The sequence below is a fragment of the Salmo trutta genome, chromosome 7 (genome assembly GCF_901001165.1).
Source record: "Salmo trutta chromosome 7, fSalTru1.1, whole genome shotgun sequence".
Classification (NCBI taxonomy): Eukaryota; Metazoa; Chordata; class Actinopteri; order Salmoniformes; family Salmonidae; genus Salmo; species Salmo trutta.
Window position 1 is genome coordinate 23,212,624 of NC_042963.1, and position 23,874 is coordinate 23,236,497.

General features: G+C 41.7%; 1 protein-coding gene across 1 annotated transcript in view; it reads right to left on the reverse strand.

Moving 5' to 3' along the window:
• The window catches only part of snupn (snurportin 1), a 36,362-nt gene extending 12,816 nt beyond the window's left edge, over positions 1-23,546 (reverse strand). The window contains exons 1-2 of the mRNA XM_029758455.1: positions 23,465-23,546; positions 8,705-8,875 (exon numbers count right to left, since the gene is read on the reverse strand). Coding sequence (XP_029614315.1) covers positions 8,705-8,862 — 158 coding nt within the window. The 5' untranslated portion in view covers positions 8,863-8,875; positions 23,465-23,546. The remainder of the gene's footprint in view (positions 1-8,704; positions 8,876-23,464) is intronic.
• Positions 23,547-23,874: the final 328 nt, after the last annotated feature.

The window sequence follows — 23,874 nt, forward strand, 5'->3', positions numbered from 1 at the left end:
AATACAATGCACAGCATAATTATTAACTAGACCATGCTTAAAGGGATAGTCAATGTCTGATTTGTTATTGTTGCCAATCACTGCCCTTTCTTAAAGAGGCTTTGAAAAGCTCCCTGGTCTTTGTAGTTGAATCTGTGATTGAAATTCAACATTTGACTAAGGGACGTTACAGATGCTGTATGTATCGGAGACAGAATATTTCTTCCACTTTGACGTTAGAGTATTTTGTGTATATTGTTAACAAAAAAATGGCAAATGCATTTTAATCCCACTTTAACTAAATACAATTTCAACAAATCCATGGTGTCTGAATACTTTTGCAAGGCACTGTATTAAATTGGGTGACTTGTTAAGCTAGGTATAAATATAAACAGATTCGGTTCCAACAGCCCTGGACCCAACTCATTATAATGCCCCCTATGGTCCAACTAGCAATTTATATCAGTCCGAACGGTGCTCCCGACAGCGCACAAAAAAAGGGGCAAGCCTTGAGGCAGGAATTGTATCAGTGATTCGACTATGCATACTGTAGGCCTATTATATGGACTGGAATTACGCACCTCTTTCAAACCATGAAGCTGGGAGAGAACACACAATGATGGTTCAAGGTTTTGTGCATAACAGTGATTTAATAGGCAAGTAAGAGTACTGGGCCTACTGAAATAGATGAATGGGTCTGTCAACTGAGCCAGAAATACACAAAAAAATGTACCTCTAAAAAAGGCCAACATTGGAATAATAGTTGAAAATAGTTGCTTTAAATGTGCTTAAATAATTGCCCTACATGGTAAAGGTGATATGAGCATTGACAGACCCATTCATCTATTTCAGTGGGCCCAGTACTCTTACTTGCCTATTAAATCACTGTTATGCACAAAACAATGAACCATCATCATTGTGTGTTCTCTCCCAGCTTCATGTGCACACCGATGCTGACATGAGGGAGGCAGCAGAAAATTAATCCAAACTTGACTTTTAATTACATAAGAGATAGGCTAAACACCAGTCAAATTTCACAAATGTAGGATATTTAACATTAACGTGTCAAGACTTGATTCTGTCGACATACTCGTTCAGATCAAATGGTCACAAGAGCAGAGAGAAAGGTCAGTGCCTGTTGCCCACCGCACATCACCACCTTGCAATCTGAGCTCGAGGCACAGCCAGCTTTTTGAAACCATAAATAGTTTGAAAACTGGTCATTTTTCTTCATATAGGCCTAAAGAGGAATTTCTTACCTTGCTTCAAAGTAGCATAGCCAAAATCCGACCATAGAAACGTTGAGGGAATTATTTGATAAACACTTCATGTGCCATTGAAATCAGCATTTCTCTTCTGTTTTCTTTTTTTTTTTTTTTAAATCAACATTCTCAACAGTCAAAGTAACAATAATAGCCATATTAGCAACCCATGCTAGTTGATGCATCTTTAGAGCTACCCTCTAAATTATTCTCTGTCATATGAAACCACTGGCATGTGCGGTGCGCCTCAGAACAGTGTTTTCCTGATACTTGCATTTTGGTACATTTGTGCTTATAATGTGAAGAAATAGTAGTTTATCAACATTTTAAGCTAAATGTTCAGATCTCTTCCATCAGTCCCATACGTTTTAACATTTTGGGATTGACAGTGGTTGTTGAACTTTGTAACCATCGTCCCAGAACGGTCCCAGAGTTGATTTGAACGTCCCAGAATGTTTGCGGGACACCCTTAATTTCGAGCCCTTATGCAACCGCAATGTCAATCAGATACAGTGAATTCTGAAAACATTCAGACCCCTTGACTTCTTCCACATTTTGTTACGTTACAGCCTTATTTCAAAAATGGATTAAATTGTTCCCTCCCTCAAATCTACACACAACACCCCCATAATGACAAAGCAAAAACAGGTTTTTAGAAATGTTTATATAAATTAAAAAAACTGAAATATTACATACAGTACGAGTCAAAAGTTTGGACAAACCTACTCATTCAAGGGTTTTTCTTTATTTTTACTATTTTCTACATTGTAGAATAGTGAAGACATCAAAACTATGAAATAACACATATGGAATCATGTGGTAAGCAGAAAAGTGTTAAATCAAAATATTTTATATTTGAGATTCTTCAAAGTAGCAACCCTTTGCCTTGATGACAGCTTTGCACACTCTTGGCATTCTCTCAACCAGCTTCATGAGGTAGTCACCTGGAATGCATTTCAATTAACAGGTGTGCCTTGTTAAAAGTTAATTTGTGGAATTTCTTTCCTTCTTAATGCGTTTGAGCCAATCAGTTGTGTTGTGATAAGGTAGGGTTGGAATGCTTTTCCAAAAGTCTTGAAGGAGTTCCCACATATGCTGAGCACTTGTTACCTGCTTTTCCTTCACTCTGCGGTCCAACTCATCCCAAATATAATAATATTTTGAAGATAAATACACAATGCAGGGGACAAGAGGACAAGGATTAACGATCAACAGGAGTTGGTTTTCAGTTCAACATCTGTTTAAGATCTGTAGGATGTCAGTCATGAACTCAGAGCTGCGTGGGCCACGTTTCATTGGTCTGTACATTGAGTCTGGAGTGGGATACTTGTTATTTGGCCAAGTTGTCCTGCAATGACTTCTGATTGGCCAACCCCAGGCTAGGGTGGGGGGGTTATAAGTGGCATCCTGTCCTTTGTTCTGTGGAGAAACACTGAAGGACAGGGAAGACTGAACGTCTACTTCAGCATTGCACCTATGGTTTGTCCTGCTCAAATAAATTACTCCCCCGATTTGCTTTGGGGTCTGTGTTATTGGGTCTGTGTTAACCTCAGATGCTAACACAAACCATCTCAAATTGGGTTGAGGTCGGGGGATTGTGGAGGACAGGTCATCTGATGCATGACTTCATCACACTCTTTCTTGGTCAAATAGCCCTTACACAGCCTGGAGGTGTGTTGGGTTATTGTCCTGTTGAAAATCAAATTAGTCCCCCTAAGCGTAAACCAGAAGGGATGGCGTATCGCTGCAGAATGCTGCTGTTGCCATACTGGTTAAGTGTGCCTTGAATTCTAAATAAATCACAGACAGTGTCACCAGCAAAGCACCCCTACAACATCACACCTCCTCCTCCATGCTTCACGGGGGGAACCACACATGCGAAGATAATCTATTCACCTACTCTGCGTCTCACAAAGACACGGTGGTTGGAACCAAAATGTTTAAATTTGAACTCATCAGACCAAAGGATATATTTCCACCGGTCTAATGTCCATTGCTCGTGTTTCTTGGCCCAAGCAAGTCTCTTCTTCTTATTGGTGTCCTTTAGTAGTGGTTTCTTTGCAGCAATTCAACCATGAAAGCCTGATTTACGCAGCCTCCTCTGAACAGTTGTTGTTGAGATGTGTCTGTTACTTGAACTCTGTGAAGCATTTATTTGGGCTGAAATTTGAGAGGCTGGTAACGCTAATGAATTTATCCTCTGTAAGATAGAACTCCGAGTCTTCTTTTCCTGTGGTGGTCCTCATGAGAGCCAGTTTAATCGTAGCGCTTGACGGTTTTGGCGACTGCACTTGAAGAAACTTCCAAAGTTCTTGAAATTTACTTAAATGACTTATCTTTATGTCTTAAAGTAATGGACTGTTGTTTTTCTTTGATTATTTGAGCTGTTCTTGCCATAGTATGGCACTCATGTTGCCAAACATACCCTCGTAAAACTGACTATCCTACCAATCCTTGACTTTTACATTTACATTTAAGTCATTTAGCAGACGCTCTTATCCAGAGCGACTTACAAATTGGTGCATTCACCTTATGATATCCAGTGGAACAACCACTTTACAATAGTGCATCTAAATCTTTTAAGGGGGGGGGGGTTAGAAGGATTACTTTATCCTATCCCAGGTATTCCTTAAAGAGGTGGGGTTTCAGGTGTCTCCGGAAGGTGGTGATTGACTCCGCTGTCCTGGCGTCGTGAGTTTGACTTCGGAGATGTCATTTACAAAATAGCCTCCAACACTACTCAGCAAATTGGATGCGGTCCATCACAGTGCCATCAGTTTTGTCACCAAAGCCCCAAATACTTTTCACCACTGCGACCTGTATGCTCTCGTTGGCTGGTCCTCGCTACATATTCGTCGCCAAACCCACTGGCTCCAGGTCATCTATAAGTAATTGCTAGGTAAAGCTCTGCCTTATCTCAGCTCACCGGTCACCATAGCAACACCCACCCATAGCACAAGCTCCAGCAGGTATATTTCACTGGTCATCCCCAAAACCAACACCTCCTTTGGCCGCCTTTCCTTCCAGTTCTCTGCTGCCAATGACTGGAACGAATTGAGAAAAAAAAAAAAATCACTGAAGTTAGGGAGACATATCTCCCTCACTAACTTTAAGCGTCAGCTTCCAGAGCAGCTTACCAATCGCTGCAGCTGTACACAGCCCATGTGTAAATAGCCCATCCAACTATCTACCTCATCCCCATATTTGTTTTTCTGCTCTTTTGCACACCAGTATTTCTACTTGCACATCCTCATCTGCACATCTATCACTCCAGTGTTACTTGCTAAATTCTAATTAGTTTGCCACTATTGGCCTATTTATTGCCTTACCTCCTTACTTCATTTGCACACACTGTATACAGATTTTTATATTGTGTTATTGACTGTACGTTTGTTTATGTGTAACTCTGTTCTTGTTTTTGTCGCACTGCTTTGCATTATCTTGGCCAGGTCGCAGTTGTAAATGAGAACTTGTTCTCAACTGGCCTACCTGGTTAACTTGTTATGGATAGGGGGCAGTATTTTCACGGCCGGATAAAAAAAACGTACCCGATTTAATCTGATTACTCCTGCCCAGAAACTAGAATATGCATATAATTATTAGCTTTGGATAGAAAACACTCCAAAGTTTCTAAAACTGTTTGAATGGTGTCTGAGTATAACAGAACTCATTTGGCAGGCCAAAACCTGAGAAGATTCCAAACAGGAAGCGCCCTCTCTGACCATTTATTGGCCTTCTTGATCATCTCTATCCAAAACAGGGGATCTCTGGCATAACGTGACATTTTCTAACGCTCCCATAAGCTCTCAGAAGGCGCCAGAACGTTGAATGATGACTTTGCAGGCCATGGCTAAAAAACAGTAGCGCATTTGGATAGTGGTCGATCTGAGAACAATGAGACTGGGGGCGCGTGCACAAGAAGACTCCATGTTTTCATTTTCAGTCTTTGAACGAAAACAACGACTCCCGGTCGGAATATTATCACTTTTGTACGAGAAAAATCGCATAAAAATTGATTTTAAACAGCAGTTGGCATGCTTTGAAGTACGGTAATGGAATATCTCAATTTTTTTTGTCACGAAACGCACTGGGCGCGTCACCCTTCATTACCCTTCGGATAGTGTCTTGAACGTACAACAAAACGCCGCTATTTGGATATAACTATGGATTATTTGGAACCAAACCAACATGTTATTGAAGTAGAAGTCCTGGGAGTGCATTCTGACGAAGAACAGCAAAGGTAATCCAATTTTTATTATAGTAAATCTGAGTTTGGTGAGTACCAAACTTGGTGGGTGTCAAAATAGCTAGCCATGATGGCCAGGCTATCTACTCAGAATATTGCAAAATGTGCTTTCACCGAAAAGCTATTTTAAAATCGGACACCGCAATTGCATAAAGGAGTTCTGTATCTATAATTCTTAAAATAATTATGTTTTTTGTGAACGTTTATCGTGAGTAATTTAGTAAATTCACCGGAAGTGTTCGGTGGGAATGCTAGTTGTGAACGTCACATGCTAATGTAAAAAGCTGGTTTTTGATATGAACTTGATTGAACAAAACATGCATGCATTGTATAACATAATGTCCTAGGAGTGTCATCTGATGAAGATCATCAAAGGTTAGTGCTGCATTTAGCTGTGGTTTTGTTTTTTGTGACATTATATGCTAGCTTGAAAAATGGGTGTGTGATTATTTCTGGCTGGGTACTCTGCTGACATAATCTAATGTTTTGCTTTCGCTGTAAAGCCTTTTTGAAATCGGACAGTATGGTTAGATAAAGGAGAGTCTTGTCTTTAAAATGGTGTAAAATAGTCATATGTTTGAAAAATGGAAGTTTTCGGATTTTCGAGGACTTTGTATTTCGCGCCACGCCCATCATTGGATATTGGAGCAGGTGTTCCGCTAGCGGAACGTCTAGATGTAAGAGTTTAAATAAAGGTGAAATAATATATATTTATTTTACTATGGACTTTTACCACATATCTTCTGTATACCACTCCTACCTTGTCACAACACAGCTGATTTGCTCAAACGCATTAAGGAAAGAAATGAACTTTTAACAAGGCACACCTGTTAATTGAAATACATTCCAGGTGACTACCTCATGAAGCTGGCCTAGAGAATGTGTAGAGTGTGCAAAAGCTGTCATCAAGGCAAAGGGGGGCTACTTTGAAGACTCAAAAATAAAATGTATTTAGATTTTTAACTTTTTTGGTTACTACATGATTCCATGTGTCATTTCATAGTTTTGATGTCTTCACTATTATTCTACAATGTAGAAAATAGTCAAAATAAAATAAAAACCCTGGAATGAGAAGCTGTGTCCAAACTTTTGACTGGTTCTGCATTTATCAACTTGGGTCAGGTGTGCAACATTTGAACGCTTGTTCTATTGCCAACATTACTAGCTAAATTATGAAATACGATCTTACAGTGTTAGGCTTCCACTAAGCAATTCAGAGAAGTAAATCGTAATTTTGGTATGCATAGAATGGAGTCATGAGTGCATTTAGATGCATGGTCATTAAAAATAAATTCTTCACAATACAACCATTATGTTCAGGACAACCCAGGGTATAACGCCATGTCATCTTGTAACTGTACATCAAACATCATTTACAGCATTTCCCTCACCCAGACAACAAAATTAGGGATGCACGATATACAAAAATCGGTAAGCCTATCGGAATCGGCTGATATAAGCAAAAAATGCCAACATCGGCCTGATGTCTAGTTTAACGGCGATGTGTAAAACCGATGTCAAAGCTGACGTTCATACCTATTTAACGTAGGTAGATAAAGTATTGACGCCATGAAAGAAATAGCGCTACACGTGCAACACAGCATTCCTAACCTAGCCCACAATGTCTGCTGTGTGGATCGAGTAGTCAACAAGTCGAACAGTCATTTGAAAGAGTAAGGACATTTCAGCGAGACAACTCAAAGGCGAAATCCATTAATGCCAAGATAATGGAATTTATTGCCCTTGACAATCAACCGTTCTCTGTCCTGGATGATGTTGGCTTTCGCCGACTGGTCGAGCACTGGTACACACTACCAAGTAGGCACTATTTTTCAGATGTTGCCCTACCGGAGTTACACAGTATTTGTTGACACTCACATCCATGTACTTCTTGCTATGGGCGTCACTGCTATTAGCTTCAAGGCTGACATTTGGACCTGCCATGTCAGCCCCATGAGCATGCGGAGTCTGACAGCACGGTGGTCCGACGAGAATTTCGTACTGAGGAAAGCCGGATTGCATGCTCAAGAATGTGCTGGTTCTCATACCGCTGATGCCATTTCAATGGCATTTGAGAACATGCTTGAAACTTGAAAACATGAACACTCCTAGCTCCATTCAAACAACTGACTCGAGAAATAAGCTCAACTGTGTCTGCAGCAAACGTGATGCCCTCTGTAATGGCATTGAAATGCCTGCTCAACAAAACTGCCGACAGACCGTGGGGTTAACTTGGAAAAGTACTCTACTAGAGACTGAACAAGCGATTCGTGGCATTCTCTCTGAGCCTCTACGCCACCATGCTCGATGCTAGGTACAAAGACTGCTACTTTGATGCAGACAAGAAACAGGGTTTACGTGAAATGTTACACACAGCTGGACAAGATAGAAACGGACACAGTGACAGTGCGCACCGAGGAACAGGCGCCACGGACAGACAGAGCTGAAACTTCACTGCTTGACATGTATGATGAAATCCTGGTTGAGACTGATCAAATGAATAACGAAACAGCCCAGCAAGTAAGTGAAAGAAATATGATTATGTGTTACTGCTAATGGGAACATATGTAAATGCCAACAAAACTACTTTTTGGTCAGTGTGTGTTTCAACGATTTAACTGAACTAGAAGGCTTAAAAGGCAGCTAAATTATTATTATTATTATTTTTATTGGTTATCGGTATCGTTTTATTTGGCAAGGAAAATATCAGATATCGGTATCAACCAAAAATATATCGGTGCATCCGTAAACAAAACATTTGCAAAAGTTGCCCAATTAGCTGGAGGGATGGGGGCAACTTCTGAATTTGAGCACCGCACACGACAAGAACAGCTGTCAGTCAAAACCTATACAGATTTGTGAAGAAGAGACTGAGCTCTGATGTCATGTATGGCATGTTACTGTACAGCCACTGCATTCCAATTTAGAAGCTCATCAGTGTCCAGGTAAGGGCTACCTTTTCCGACTCGTCCAGATATAAATTACCTTTGAACTGTCTGACCTTTTGTAATGAGTCTGATATGGATACAGGCTTACAGCTACAGCTCTTCAGTCAGATATATTCATTAGCAGCTAGCAATAAACCATCTGTTGAAAACCACATAGCCTATTAGAGGGCAGGATGAAGCTGCCCACAACCATATGAAGTTCCTAGGGGTTAGGGGCTAGTAGGCCAAGTTGTGTATGGACTTGGCCTGTAATTGGTTAGGGAACTAACGTTTTCTGCAGATCTAGAAAGCGCCGCCGTCGCTCGCTTTGCTCCAAAACGCTGAACTTGGTCTTGTACTGGGCCATCCGAGGGTGGGGGGCCGCTGTGCTGTTGGCCTCCTTCGAGACGGCGAAGTTGGCCGAGAGAGCTTGGGTGAGGTCATCCATGGTGGTGGTGAGCCTGGAAATACACATAAAGGCATGAGTTAGGAGGTGTATGGTGAGCTCAGCTGACCCTTGATATATCAAGGAGCCACTTCTACTAGAGCACAATATGGAGCTGACAACAGAGCTACCAAACTCAAAACTGGATGATAATGCAAGTTGACTGATCAATATGCCAAAATCGTTAGCTAATTTGCTATAGTGCATATAGTGTCACCACCCCAGGCAATTTGGCATGTGTCATGTACCTCTTCCCATCACAAGCTATTTGCACATCTAATACAAGCTCTCTGTGGAAGTCAATCAATTATATGCTATATGAAGTCAGTGGGGGTGCAACGTTTGGAACCTTACAACAAGGATAGATGCAGTAAAGAGGTCAATGAAACACACATTGTGGCTGATAGGACGCCCTGGCAACACTACACCCCTGCAGTCTGCTGCACCGAACGAGCAATTCATGCGCACTGAGCCTACTCTTTTGCCTTGAGAAAAATTTGACTATGCAGAAATGAGAGACTACATGTGCCTGTTTTAGGAAAATCTGGGAATATTTGGCCAAAGAAACATTTATGGTTGGTCGCAGGGAATGTAAAAGTTTATTTTATTTAAAAACATTTAAATTAAAATGTAACCTTTATATAACTAGGCAATTCAGTTAAGAACACATTCTTATTTACAATGACGGCCTACACCGGCCTAACCCGGACGACGCTGGGCCAATTGTTTGCCTTGGGCTGCTGAGTGGCGCAGTGGTCTAAGGAAGGGAGACTTAAAACAGAATTGAGTGAGTAGCAGCAAATGTGTTGAATGAGCAACTAATGAGCATGGAGAGCCTCACAAGTTTGACGAAATTACCTTATATCTTTCAGTCTAATAGGGCTATTTACTTTCTTTTGTAGCCCTTCATCAGAAGCACACTTTTTATAAGTAGTTAGGCCTAAATCATTTCCCTCCTTAACTAGCTTTAATGGCAAGGTGGAAAAAAACAGGACAAATATGAGTACTTTCTTCATGAAACACCATTTTCCTATTTTCTGACAATTTAGGATGTTGCAAACCCTTGGCTGAACGTGGTGTCCAATGTTCTGAGTTGAATATGCCACCACCATGCTTGAACAAACAAGCAGACATTGAATATCCCTTTGAGCATGGTGAAGTTATTAATTACACTTTGGATGCTGTATCAATACACCCAGTCACAACAAAGATACAGGTGCCCTTCCTAATACAGTTGCCGGAGAGGAAGGAAACCACTCAAGGATTTCACCATAGTAATTTTAAAACAGTTAGAGTTTAATGGCTTTTACAGGAGAAAACTGAGGATGGATCAACATTGTAGTTACTCCACAATACTAACCTAAATGAGAGTGAAAAGAAAGAAGCCTGAACAGAATAAAAATATTCCAAAACATGCATCCTGCTTAGGCACAAAAGTAAAACTGCAAAAACGGTGGCAAAGAAATTAATGTTATGTTTGGGGCAAATACAACACAACACTGCGTACACGTCTTCATATTTCCAAGCATGGTTGTGGCTGCATCATGGCTATGCTTGTCATCGGCAAGGATTAGGGAGTTCTTTTGGGGGGAAAAAATAAACGGAACAGAGCTAAGCACATGCAAAATCCTATGAGAACACCGTTTTCAGTCTGTGTTGCTTACCAAGATGACATTGAACGTTCCGGAGTTGCCTCGTTAATGTTTTGACTTAAATCTGCTTGAAAATCTATGACAAAACTTGAAAATGGCTGTCTAGCAATGATCAACAACCAACTTAACAAAGCTTGAAGAATTTAAAGAATAATCCATGGCATACCCTCTCAATTCAAGGTTTTACTTAACAGCCCTTCAATGACATGGAGGTAGGCTATTGAAAGAGTGCAGGGTGGGTGGAGGAATTGACCGACAAATCTATGGATATCAAATCAAATTTTATTGGTCACATACACATATTTAGCACATTTTATTGCAGGTGTAGCGAAATACTTGTGTTCCTAGCTCCAACAACGTAGTAGTATCTAACAATTCACAACAATACACACAAATATAAAGTCAAAGAATGGAATTAAGAAATATCTAAAATTTTAGGACGAGCAATGTTGGAGTGGCATTGACTAAAATACAGTAGAATAGAATACAGTATATACATATGAAATGAGTAAAGCAGTACGTAAACATTATTAAAGTGAGCAGTGATTCTATGTCTATGTATATATGGCAGCACCATCTAAGGCGGAGGGTTGAGTAACCGGGTGGTAACTGGCTAGTGATGACCATTTTACAGTCAAATGGCCTTGAGATAGAAGCTGTTTTTCCCAGTCTCTCGGTCCCAGCTTTGATGCACCTGTACTGACCTTGCCTTCTGGATGGTAGTGGGGTGAACAGAAAGAGGCTCGGGTGGTTGATGTCCTTGATCTTTATGGCCTTCCTGTGACGTCGGCTGCTGTAGATGTCCTGGAGGGCAGGCAGTGTGCCCCCGGTGATGCGTTGGGCAGACCGCACCCCCCCGGAGAGCCCTGCGGTTGCGGGCTGTGCAGTTGCCGCACTAGGCGGCGATACAGCCCGACAGCACGCTCAATTGTGCATCTGTAGAAGTTTGTGAGGGTCTTCGGGGCAAAGCCAATTTCTTCAGCCCTCTGATGTTGAAGAGGCGCTGTTGTGTCTTCACCACACTCTCTGTGTGGGTGGACCATTTCAGATTGTCAGTGATGTGTACGTCGAGGAACTTGAAGCTTCTCAACTGCGGTCCCGCCGATGTGGATAGGGGCGTGCTCCCTCGGCTGTTTCCTGAAGTTCAATGTCAACAAAACTTAAGAGCTGATCTTGAGGGAGAGGTTATTTTCCTGGCACCACTCCACCAGGGCTCTCACCTCCTCCCTGTAGGCTGTCTCATCATTGTTGGTAATCAGGCTTACTACCGTTGTGTCGTCTGCAAACTTGATGATTGAGTTGGAGGCCTGCGTTGCCACACAATCATGGGTGAACAGGGAGTACAGGAGGCGGCTGAGCAGGCACCCTTGTGGGGCCCGTGTTGAGGATCAGTGAAGTGGATGTGTTGTTTCCTACCTTCACCACCTGGGGGCGGCCCGCCAGGAAGTCCAGGACCCAATTGCACAGGGCTGGGTTCAGACCCAAGGCCCCAAGCTTAATGATGAGCTTGGAGGGTACTATGGTGCTGAAGGCTGAGCTATAGTTAATGAATAGCATTCTTACATAGGTATTCCTCTTGTCCAGATGGGATAGAGCAGTGTGCAGTGCAATGGTGATTGCATTCTGTGGATCTATTGGGGCAGTATGCAAATTGAAGTGGTTCTAGGGTGTCAGGTAAGTTAGAGGTGATAAGATTCTTAACTAGCCTCTCAAAGCACTTCATGATGACAGAAGTGAGTGCTACGGAGCGATAGTCATTGAGGTCTGTTACATTTGCTTTCTTGGGTACAGGAACAATGGTGGACATCTTGAAGCATGTGGGGACAGCAGACTGGGATAGGGAGAGATTGAATATGTCCATAAACACTCCAGCCAGCTGGTCTGCACATGCTCTGAGGATGCGGCTAGGGATGCCGTCTGGGCTGGCAGCCTTGCGAGGGTTAACTCGCTTAAATGTCTGTGACGTGGCTGGATTTCCCTTTGTAATCTGTGATTATCTGTAGAACCTGCCACATGTCTCGTGTCTGAGCCGTTGAATTGTTGACTCCACTTTGTCTCTATACTGACGCTTTGCTTGATTGCCTTACATAGTATACGTCAATGTTATTCTTAGGAGGCTACCCGGAACATATACCAGTCCACGTGATCAAAACAATCTTGGAGCATGGATTCCAATTGGTCAGACCAGCGTTGAGTAGACCTTAGCACGGGTACTTCCTGTTTGAGTTTCTGCCAGTAGGAAGGGAGGAGCAAAATGGAGTCGTGATCCGATTTGCCGTAGGGAGGGCATTGTAGACATCACGGAAGGGGGAGTAGCAGTAATCGAGCGTTTTAGCAGCGCAAGTACTACAGTCAATGTGTTAATAGAACTTTGCTGGGGTTTTCCTCAAACTTGCTTTGTTATTAAAATCCCCAACTACAATAAATGTGGCCTCAAGATGTGGTTTCCAGTATGCACTAAGTCCAGTGTAGCTTGAGGGCCGTTGTGGTATCGGCTTGAGGAGGAATATACACGGCTGTGACTATAACTGAAGAGAATTCTTTTGGGAGGTAATACGGTCGGCATTTGATTGAGATATTCTAGGTCGGGTGAACAAAAGGACTTGAGTTTCTGTGCGTTATCACAATCCCACCATGAGTAGTTAATCATGAAACATACACCCCCTCTTCCTTCTTCATATGTATATACTGAGTTCTTTATTGCTGTCTGCACAATGTACTGAGAACCCAGATGGCTGTATGGACGGGGACAGTATATCCGGAGAGAGTCATGATTCTGTGAAACAGAGTATGTTACAGTCCCTGATGTCTCTCTGGAAGGAGATCCTCGCCCTGAGTTCGTCTACATTATTGTCCAGAGACTGAACATTAGCGAGTCATATACTCGGAAGCGGTGGACGGTGAGCACACTTCCTGAGTCGGACTAGAAGTCCATTCCGAATACCTCTTCTCCGGCGGCAGCGTCTTGGAGCAACCTCTGGGATAAGTTCAATTGCCCTGGGGGGTAAGAACAAAGGATCCAATTTGGGAAAGTCGTATTTCTGGTCGTAATGCTGGTGAGTTACCGCCGCTCTGACATCCCAAAAGTAATTTCCAGCTGTATGTAATAACACTAAAAACATTCTGGGCTAATAACGTAAGAAATAACACATACATACACACACACACTGCAAAGAGCTAGAATCAGAGCTGCCATGTCTGTCGGCACCATCTTGTCTATAGCACCCTATAGCTTAATTTTGTCTGTCAAACAAGTAGTCCTACCTCTTATTTCTTAAATAGGGAGAAATAAGCTCCAACACAAATCCCTTGTTGTTAGTGAAGTCTAATTAAAATCTAGATGGTTGAAATAAATTATGCCTACTCGACTTTGCCTACTTTCAGCACCATGAGCTGTCCATTTCCAATTGATTGTGCCGTGGCTGCTGCTTCAAGTTTCAGCACCACAATGTAAGTTACTCAAATCTGGCTTATTGTGAGGTCAATAACTCCAATAAATACATCATGGATATTCTAAGCCTGAGCCCCGGCCTGCTCTGCTCTTTCTAATCCAAAACTTTGTGTGCTTCCTTAGCAATAGCTGTGCTGTATAGGGCTACGGTGGCAGTACAGGAGAGTCAAAGGCTTCTTCCGTAAATATTTTTTATTAGGCCTACTCTAATCTTGCGCGCGGACTAGCCTAGCTTGCTCCTACTATAATTGTTTTTTTTTTTTTAAACATTGTTTCTGCTAGCAGATACCCATAGAGTTCCATTAATTGTGCTAACGCTAGTTAGCATTGGCTGTCAAAACTACCTCTAACTTCCTTCATACTGGACACAGAGACATGAAATAGTATCCACAAGTTCATCTGACTCTCGGGAAGTAGACAAAGGGCTTAATTGCCAAAATCCTGAAGTATCCTTTTAAGTTCAAATCAATACAGATACTCTTTAAATGATCTGAGGCTGGGGATAACTAATCAATATTTTAAAATCACTCAGAATGACCAGTTAAGAAACCATTAAAGGGGCTAGTAAATCAGATAAAGTTCTAAACTTCATCCACCATGGCAGGAGGGATAGACCCGCAACAAATAAATGTACTTTCAGTAAACAAACGTTCAAATTGCTTTGTAATAGAAATATAAAAAATATGCACTATGCAGAAATCGCTCAGCCATTTCCTGGTTGCTAAAATTCTAATAGTTCACCTAATTTTAGTTTGTGACAAAACAAGCAACTACAGTGTAGAGCAGCGGTACTCATCTCTTACCCCACGGTCCGGAGCCTGATGGTTTTCTGTTCTACCTAATTGCACACACCTGGTGTCCCAGGTTTAAAGCAGTCCCTGATTAGAGGGGAACACTGAAGTGGAACTGGCTTAAAAGGTCCAGAGTTGAGTTTAAGGGGTGTAGATAATCATTGTACCCAGGGGCGAAAATCTGATATCAACTTTGGAGGGGACAATTACATGAAATTTTCTCAAGAGCAATTCCTGAGGGGGACACCAAAAGTAGTGCTGTAACACATAGCCTACATTGTAATATGGTAAATGTATATTGAGGAACCAAAGAAATAAGGTGTTTGCCGTACTCCTAACTACCGGTACCCAAAACTACACAACTAATCACAACAGCAATACCATTGCCTTTAACAAATCTTAGTTCAGTCACCAGTTTAAGTTGAGAGTGGGGGAATCCATGGCATTTTCAAATTATGTTCCTATTTTACAAGTAAAAAAAAATGGAGAACCTTTCATAATGTTGCCAAACAAAGACTCAACAAACTTACCTGAGACTCCCTGTCTCTGCCAGTCTGTCCCTGCATATCTGTCCCCAACTCTGCTGTCTGTGTGCCATCTGTTGCCTGCTCTGCCTAATGACATCATTGTGAAACATTTCCATTAGAATTTCATTTCTTTCTTATGAACATTTTATCAACTAGTCTTTGAGATATTAGGCTACTAGGGTTCTTACTTTGCGTTTTGGTGTACTGAAAAATACTCTGATGTCCGTCTTTTATTTTTCTGCCCTTTTTCTACCTGGCTGGCTGGCTGGCTACACACACACACAGTGTGTAGGTTATTTACAGTAGGAGATGGGCTTCTATCATATATTTTATTCTATTTGGGATTCGATCTAAAAGGTAGCTAGCAAATGTGAAACGGATTAAAATGACAAGAGTTGACAGCTGTATGAGTTCACCATTTACCCAACATATGCTGCAACCTTTTGTAATTTTAATAGTTTGTTTCATATTGGCTGGCTTCCAACAATAGCTGAATTTGCAAAGCTAGCGAGCACCAAATCCGTTTCAGTGGTGTTTGCTATAATCTTTGCTATCCGGGTTAAATAAAGGTGAAATAAAATAAATAAATAAAAGTTCCCTTGCGACAATTTAGCTTTTGCAACGAGACCATTAAATATATTTAAGACAATGGTAGAAGAGAGTGTAGGACTTCAGTTTATCGCTAACCTTATCGCAGGGACTTTGAAGCACTAACTTACATCATCTGCATGCTGATCTTGGAATAAATTGACGATAGCAAAGATTCCATCTTTGACGAGGCCACATAAATGGAATAGGTACTAGCTAGCTTAATAGTTAACCTGTCTGGGCTAGGGGGCAGTATTGAGAATTTTGGAAAAAATATGTTCCCATTTTTAACTGCCTCCTACACCAACTCAGAAGCTAGAATATGCATATTATTGTTCAGGTTTGGATAGAAAACACTCTGAATTTTCTAAAACTGTTTGAATGGTGTCTGTGAGTATAACAGAACTCCTATGGCAGGCAAAAACCTGACAAGGTTTCAAGCAGGAAGTACCCTGTCTGACAAGGAGTCGTGCGTCTTACATCTTTTTATTGAAAAGTAAGGATCTTAGCTGTAACGTGACAATTCCCAGGGCTCCGATAGGCTCTCAGAGCCCGGGAAATAACTGAAGGTTTACGAGGGAGTCTCAGGCTGAAACACATTATCACCTTTTGTAAGTGTCGACTCAGAGGACCTTTGAATGAGGCGCGTGCACGAGTCGCTCCTGAGGAGAAATTTTATTCGGCTGTTTAGGCTCAATGCATACTCCCGGTCGGAATATTATCACTTATCTACGAGATAACTGGCATAAAAATTGGTTTTAAACAGCGGTTGACATGCTTCGAAGTACGGTAATGGAATATTTAGACATTTTTGACACGCCAATGCGCCATGCGCAGGACCGTGAAGAAGCATTCTGATAGTGTCTAGAACTCACGAACAAAACGTCGCTGTTTGGATATAACGATGGATTATTTGGGACCAAACCAACATTTGTTATTGAAGTAGAAGTCCTGGCAGTGTATTCTGATGAAGAACAAGCAAGGTAAGAACATTTTTCTTATAGGAAATGTGATTTTGGTGGAGGCTGACCTGGGTGGGTATCTAAATAGCTAGCCCTGTAATGCCGGGCTATGTACTTAGATTATTGCAAACTGTGCTTCATCCGAAAAGCTATTTTAAAATCGGACATATCGAGTGCATAGAGGAGTAATGTATCTATAATTCTTAAAATAATTGTTATGCTTTTTGTGAACGTTTATCGTGAGTAATTTAGCAAACTGTTAGTAAATTCCCCGGAAGTTTGCGGGGGTTATGCTTTTTCTGAACGTCACATGCTAATGCAAAAAGCTGTTTTTTGATATAAATATGAACTTGATTGAACAGACATGCATGTATTGTATAACACAATGTCCTAGGTGTGTCATCTGATGAAGATCATCAAAGGTTAGTGCTGCATTTAGCTGTGGTTTGGGTTTATGTGACATGATATGCTAGCTTGAAAAATGGGTGTCTGATTTTTTCTGGCTGGGCACTCTGCTGACATAATCTAATGTTTTGCTTTCGTTGTAAAGCCTTTTTGAAATCGGACAGTGGGGTTAGATTAACGAGATTCTTGTCTTTAAATAGCTGTAAAATAGTCATATGTTTGAGAAATTGAAGTAATAGTATTTCTAACGATTCAAAAATCGCGCCACTGGAATTTCAGTAGCTGTTACGTAGGTGGGACGAAATCGTCCCACATACCCCAGAGAGGTTAATATTTGCGCGCTAGCTCTGCATATTCAGCTAGTGTGTGTGCGCGGTTGACTGGATTAACCTCACTTCAGTTACGTTCATTGAGTGCCTTTCAGACAGTAGATACGACCCCTCTGTTACCTTGCCAACTAAGGAACTGGCAGTGGATCAAAACATTGTGAGGCAAAGGGTGGGGGGGTCGCAATCTTTTGAAACTTAAAAACGCACTATTAAGTGTCTATAATCAGCACAATTGCTTTCATTGCGTATTATTAGTATTATTTAAATTACATAGTTATGTTTCAGTGATATATTGGGGGGGACAAATCATATTTTTCCAAGGATGGAGGGGTCGTGTCCCCCCCGGGATTTACGCCCCTGATTGTACCATTAAACCTCTGAAATATATTTTCCCATAACCAAAATATTGTATTTTCAGCTGGTTGAAGCTGGCGTACAAAACTGAAAGTAAAAGACGCAAACACAAAACTTAAGAACGGTAAGCATAGAAATGGTGCCCCCAGAACAGATCTAGCGCTTCTTAAACTCGCTTTCAATGAGAATGACAGATCTATAACATTTCTATGTGAATTTGGTTGATTCGCCCAAAAAGTTACATATTTCAGCTTTAAGAGATTGAGTCACCACAAAATGAAATGTAACATGAATGAATGGCCACTCCACCACCTTTCTTCACCTGTCGCACCTAAAGATGTTCTAACCATTTAGTTAAATGGCATAATCTGAAATAAATTCAATTAACCACGTTTCAGAGAGACCAATGTCAGGGTTAGTATCTCAAACCCAAATGTCTATCATATAAAGGTTTTTAAAATAATACTCCACATATTTAAGTGCAACAGCTCAAGCCCCATATGAGATTTAAAGTCAGAGAGGCTATCCAAGCTAATCGGCATAGTGTCATCAGCAGTTATTGGTTGAGCATGCTGAATCTTTACCAAGGTCATTGGGCGAACAGATGCAAGCATAGCAGACTGAGCATTCGACAGACCTCCCTCAAATCTCTGGATGCAGGGACAGGGTTAAGAATTGGGTGAACAGTTACAGTGGCAAGAATAAGTATGTGAACCCTTTGGAATTACCTGGACTTCTGCAAAGAAGTCACAACAATAGACAAAAAGTCTGCTTAAACTAATAAACAATTTTCATGTCTTTATTGAACACACAAGGTAAACATTTACAGTGCAGGGTGGGAAAAGTATGTGAACCCTTGGATTTAATAACTGGTTGACCCTCCTTTGGCAGCAATAACATCAACCAAACATTTTCTGTAGTTGCGCATCAGACCTGCACAACGGTCAGGAGGAATTTTGGACTATTCCTCTTTGCAAAACAGTTTCAGTTCAGCAATATTCTTGGGATGTCTGGTGTGAATCGCTCGAGGTCATGCCACAGCGTCTCAATCGGGTTGAGGTTCAGGACTCTGACAATGCCACTCCAGATCTCGTTTTTTTATTCTGTCGAAGTCATTCTGTTGTTGATTTACTGTGTTTTGGGTCATTGTGCTGATGCATCACCCAACTTCTGTTGGGCTTCAATTGGCAGACAGATAGACTTACGTTCTCCTGTAAATGTCTTGATAAACTTCGGAATTCATTTTTCAATCTGATAGAAAGCTGTCCTGGCCTTGAGGCAGCAAAGCAGCCCCAAACCATGAGGCTCCCTCCACCATTATTTACAGTTGGGATGAGGTTTTGATGTCGGTGTGCTGTGCCTTTATCAAATCAAACTTTATTTGCCACATGCGCCGAATACAGCAGGTTGCTTACAATGAAATGCTTACTTACAAGCCCTTAACACTTCTTTATTCTAAAACCGCATTGTTGGTAATTTTTTTTAAATAAATAGAAAATAAAAGTAAATAATACAGCAGCAGTAAAATAACAATAGCGGGGCTATATACAGGGGGTACCAGTACAGAGTCAATGTACGGGGGCACCGGTTAGTTAATTGCGGTAATATGTACATGTTGGTAGAGTTAAAATGACTATATATAGATAATACACAGAGTTGCAGCCGCGTAAAAGAGGGGTCTGGGTAGCCATTTGATTAGCTGTTCAGGAGTCTTATGACTTGGGGGGGGGTGGGGTAGAAGCTGTTAAGAAGCCTTCTGGACCAAGACTTGTCACTCCAATACTGCTTGCCGTGCGGCAGCAAAGAGAACAGTCTATGACTAGGGTGGCTGGAGTCTTTGACCATTTTTAGGGCCTTCCTTTGACACCGCCTGGTATAGAGGTCCTGGATGGCAGGAAGATGGGCCACAGTGATGTACTGTGCCATACGCACTCCTCACTGTTGTGCCTTGCGGTCGGAGGCCGAGCAGTGCCATACCAGGCAGTGATGGAATCAGTCAGGATGCTCTCAATGGGGCAGCTGTAGAGCCTTTTGAGGATCTGAGGACCCATGCCAAATCTTTTCAGTCTCCTGAGGGGAAATAGGATTTGTCGTGCTCTCTTCACGACTGTCTTGGTATGTTTGGACCATGATAGTTTGTTGGTGATGTGGACACCAAGGAACTTGAAGCTCTCAACCTACTCCACTACAGCCCCATCAATGTGAAGGGGGACATGCTTAGTCCTCCTTTTTCTGTAGTCCATTATCATCGCCTTTGTCTTGATCATGTTGAGGGAGAGGTTGTTGTCCTGGCACTACACGGCCAGGTATCTGACATCCTCCCTATAAGCTGTCTCATCATTGCCTGTGATCAGGCCTACCACTGTTGTGTCACGGCAAACTTGATGGTGTTTGTGTCATGCCTGGCCATGCAGTCATGAGCAAACAGGAAGTACAGGGGAGGACTGAGCACGCACCCCTGAGGATCAGTGTGGCGGATGTGTTGTTACATGTCTAGTTTAACGCCGATGTGCAAACCAGAAGTCAAAGCTGACGTGCATACCTATATAATGTAGGTACATGACTCATGACGCCACATGCAACACAGCAATCCTAACCTAGCCCACAATGTCTGCTGTGTGGATCGAGCATTCAACAAGTCAAGCAATCATTTGAAAGATTAACAAAATTTCAGCGAGACAACTCAAAGGTGAAATCCATTAAAGCCAAGATAATGGAATTAATTGCCCTTGACAATCAACCGTTCTCTGTCGTGGGTGATGTTGGCTTCCGCCGACTGGTCGAGCACCGGTTAACACTACCAAGTGCGCTATTTTTCCGATGTTACCCTACCGGAGTTACACAGTAAAGGCGTCACTGCTATTAGCTTCATGACATACATACTATGGAGCGCCGTTTGGGTGTTTGCGTGTCAAAAACGATACAGTAGCACTGTCAAATTTGTACAAAAAAAGTCAGCAAACAAGCAAACACCAGCAACGAACGATGTGTTTACAATACTGTGTTGGTAATAAAGCATAATTTGTTCGACCGCAACTTCTGGGGTAGCTAGCTTTAGCTTGCTCCCTAGCTAGCACCAATACAACCAGCCTGAAAACAACGACCAGTAAAAACTGCAGTCATTTTCATTACTCTTCGCAATGATTTAGGAATACTTGTAAGTATTAGCTAGCTTGCCACTTGTTGTTCGCCTATTGAAATTGAACTTCAGTTCATGAAAATAAATAGCTAACCAGCTACTTAACCCTGTTGCCCAAAGCTAACGTTATAAGCAGCCAGCTAGCTTAATCTGGCTAGTGATGCTCGACAGGACCGGGTTGTGTGTGTTGTGAAGCTTGCCACAATAACGATTAGGCACAATAGTGGAATTTGCGGTTTGCCTTCAAAATAAAAGTATGTCATTGACAGTGATGCAAATGAATACAAATAGTAGAATTATGCCATACTTTTATTTTGAAGAATAATCAAAGTACACTATTATGGATAGTCCTTATTGTGGATAGCTTCACAAAGATGTGTCCAACCACCCTTATTAATCAATTAAGAACTATCTTATAAATTTGGGTTATTTTAGATGACACCTAGCTATATAGTTAGCTAGCTAACTATATAGCTACTGAAACAGATGTCGTTTTGCTATGTTTTTTGGGAAGAACATTGTTTGCATCCATGAGCTAGCTAGCTTTTTTTTATGACCAGCATTGTAGGTGCGCGAGACAACTTTACCAGCATCATAGCTTACATATCGATGAATCTTTGTGACATATGAAATACGAGTGATGGTGTAATCAAGGTGTAATCAATGTGTAAAAACTAAGTAAAAAAATGAATGAACGCGTTAAATTATGTGACGTGCAGTCACATTCAGGTCCTGATTGGTCAAATAGTGTCATGACACGTCAAATAGTGTTAAATAGTGTATTTTTTGACACGCAAAGACCCAAACGGCGTTCCATAGAAATCCTGGTTGAGAAGGAAACGACTGAACAACGAAACAGCACAGCAAGTAAGTGAAAGAAATAGGTTTTGATTATGTTTGACTGGTAATGGGGACATATGTAAATGCCAACAAAATAACTTTTTGGTCAGTGTGGTGTGTGTGTTTAACCTTCATTTAACTTGGCAAGTCAGTTAAGAACAAATTCTTATTTACAATGACGGCCTACCCCGGCCAACGCTGAGCCAATTGCGCACCACCCTATGGGACTCCCAATCACAGCCGGATGTGATACAGCCTGGATCTGAACCAGGGACTGTAGTGACACCTCTTGCACCAAAATGGCAACATCCATGGAAATGTTGCTTGAATCTGAAAGTGCGGCAAGTGAAGTGTGACAATGAAAGGAAAATGGAGAAATCGAAGAATGGGACGAAATTAGTTATAGTGTTAGACACAGATCGTTCCAATAAAGCCTTTTCAGTTGGACTGCGTTTTTTTGGACAAGGAGGTTCATTTGGGAGGTACATTTGTACTATCGAGGACTGTGACGAGAGCAGTGGGAAAGGTGGATTCAATCAAGGTGACTAGAAGCAGTCTTGTTTTGGTTAATTATGGAGATGAAGAATAGAAGCATGCACTGGTTCTAGCAAAATTTGAACCAGGTACTATAGTGACGCTCTTGCACTGAGATGCAGTGCCTTAGACCGCTGTGCCACTCTGGAGCCCAATCAGACGTTTCCCCACCACTTTCAATGTACTATTTAGCCATGTATGACTTTCCTCTCCTCCCTTCTCTCTTGGGCTGAGGACCTTCCTGCCCCCACCTTTTCCTGGATGTTATACAGATGTTTGCCCTTACTCTCCCTGTCCCACAACTATTGCCACTTATTTTTATACCACTGTTCCTTCACTGGAGAATAATGCAGACAAGCAAATGCAAAAATAAGCTAAGATCACACATTGCTCTGCATTCAGAGATTTTCTTTGAGAATTTGACTACCCGAAAAACAGGAACCTTATAGGAACCTTAGTTCTCTTGGTTTAGCAGAACTGACGCCACTGCGCTCAACCATTAATAAACCCTGCCTATTTCTACAATGCATCTTCTTAAAATCTGATGTTAAACCTAACCTTAACCACAATGTTAACTTTATGACTAACCCTAAACTTGAATTAAAGGCCCAAAAGTTATTTGTTTCCATTACGATATAGCCAATTTTGACTTTGTGGCTGAGATAGCTAGACGTAGGAACCGGGACGCAGGCCTGGGGTTGCCCATGGGAATAATTTATGTCCTGGATACGTTTGTTTCCAACGTTACTTCTATGTTCTGTAACGTTGCTCACTGCATGTCACAATTTACTGCGCGACGACTGGGTGATGTAAAATGTAACAACTGAGAGGGTGTCAGTCTGTCACATTGTATACACTTGACAAGAAACAGCAAGCTGGACCAAATGGATACGCATTAGCAGCTAGCTACATCCACCGCAGCATTCATTCAAATACTTTTAGCTGGCTGGTTGCCTTGCATTTAAACTCTTCACATTTGTGCGATCTGTTGTTAGAATAAATAAACCGACTAGCTAGCCAGATTTTAAACTACCTTGACGAAGAACGAGGCAGGCGGGCTGAGATGTCACGTTTCTCCTACCAGCAGATTTTTTGTTGGACAAGGAAAATACTTCCCGGAGTCGGGTATTGTTCCAGGGCATTTCTTCTTTGGGGAGTTTTATATGGCCGTTGGCAACCGCATTAATGTGCATTACCGCCACCAACTGGACTGGAGTGTAGACCAGTGACAGTGTTCCTGAGTTTAAAGGTGGCAGTGACGAAAAAAGCAACGGATCATTTATCTGTTCACACAATGGAGTTGTTGGTCATACTATAGGCTGCAGAGTGGGTGGAGGAGGTTGAGGCCAGCCAGGGTAGTCATCTGCTCTGACTCCAGTGCAGCACTGATGAGTTTAAATTCATGTGTGTCTCAGAGCAGACATGATGTATTGTACGAGGTTT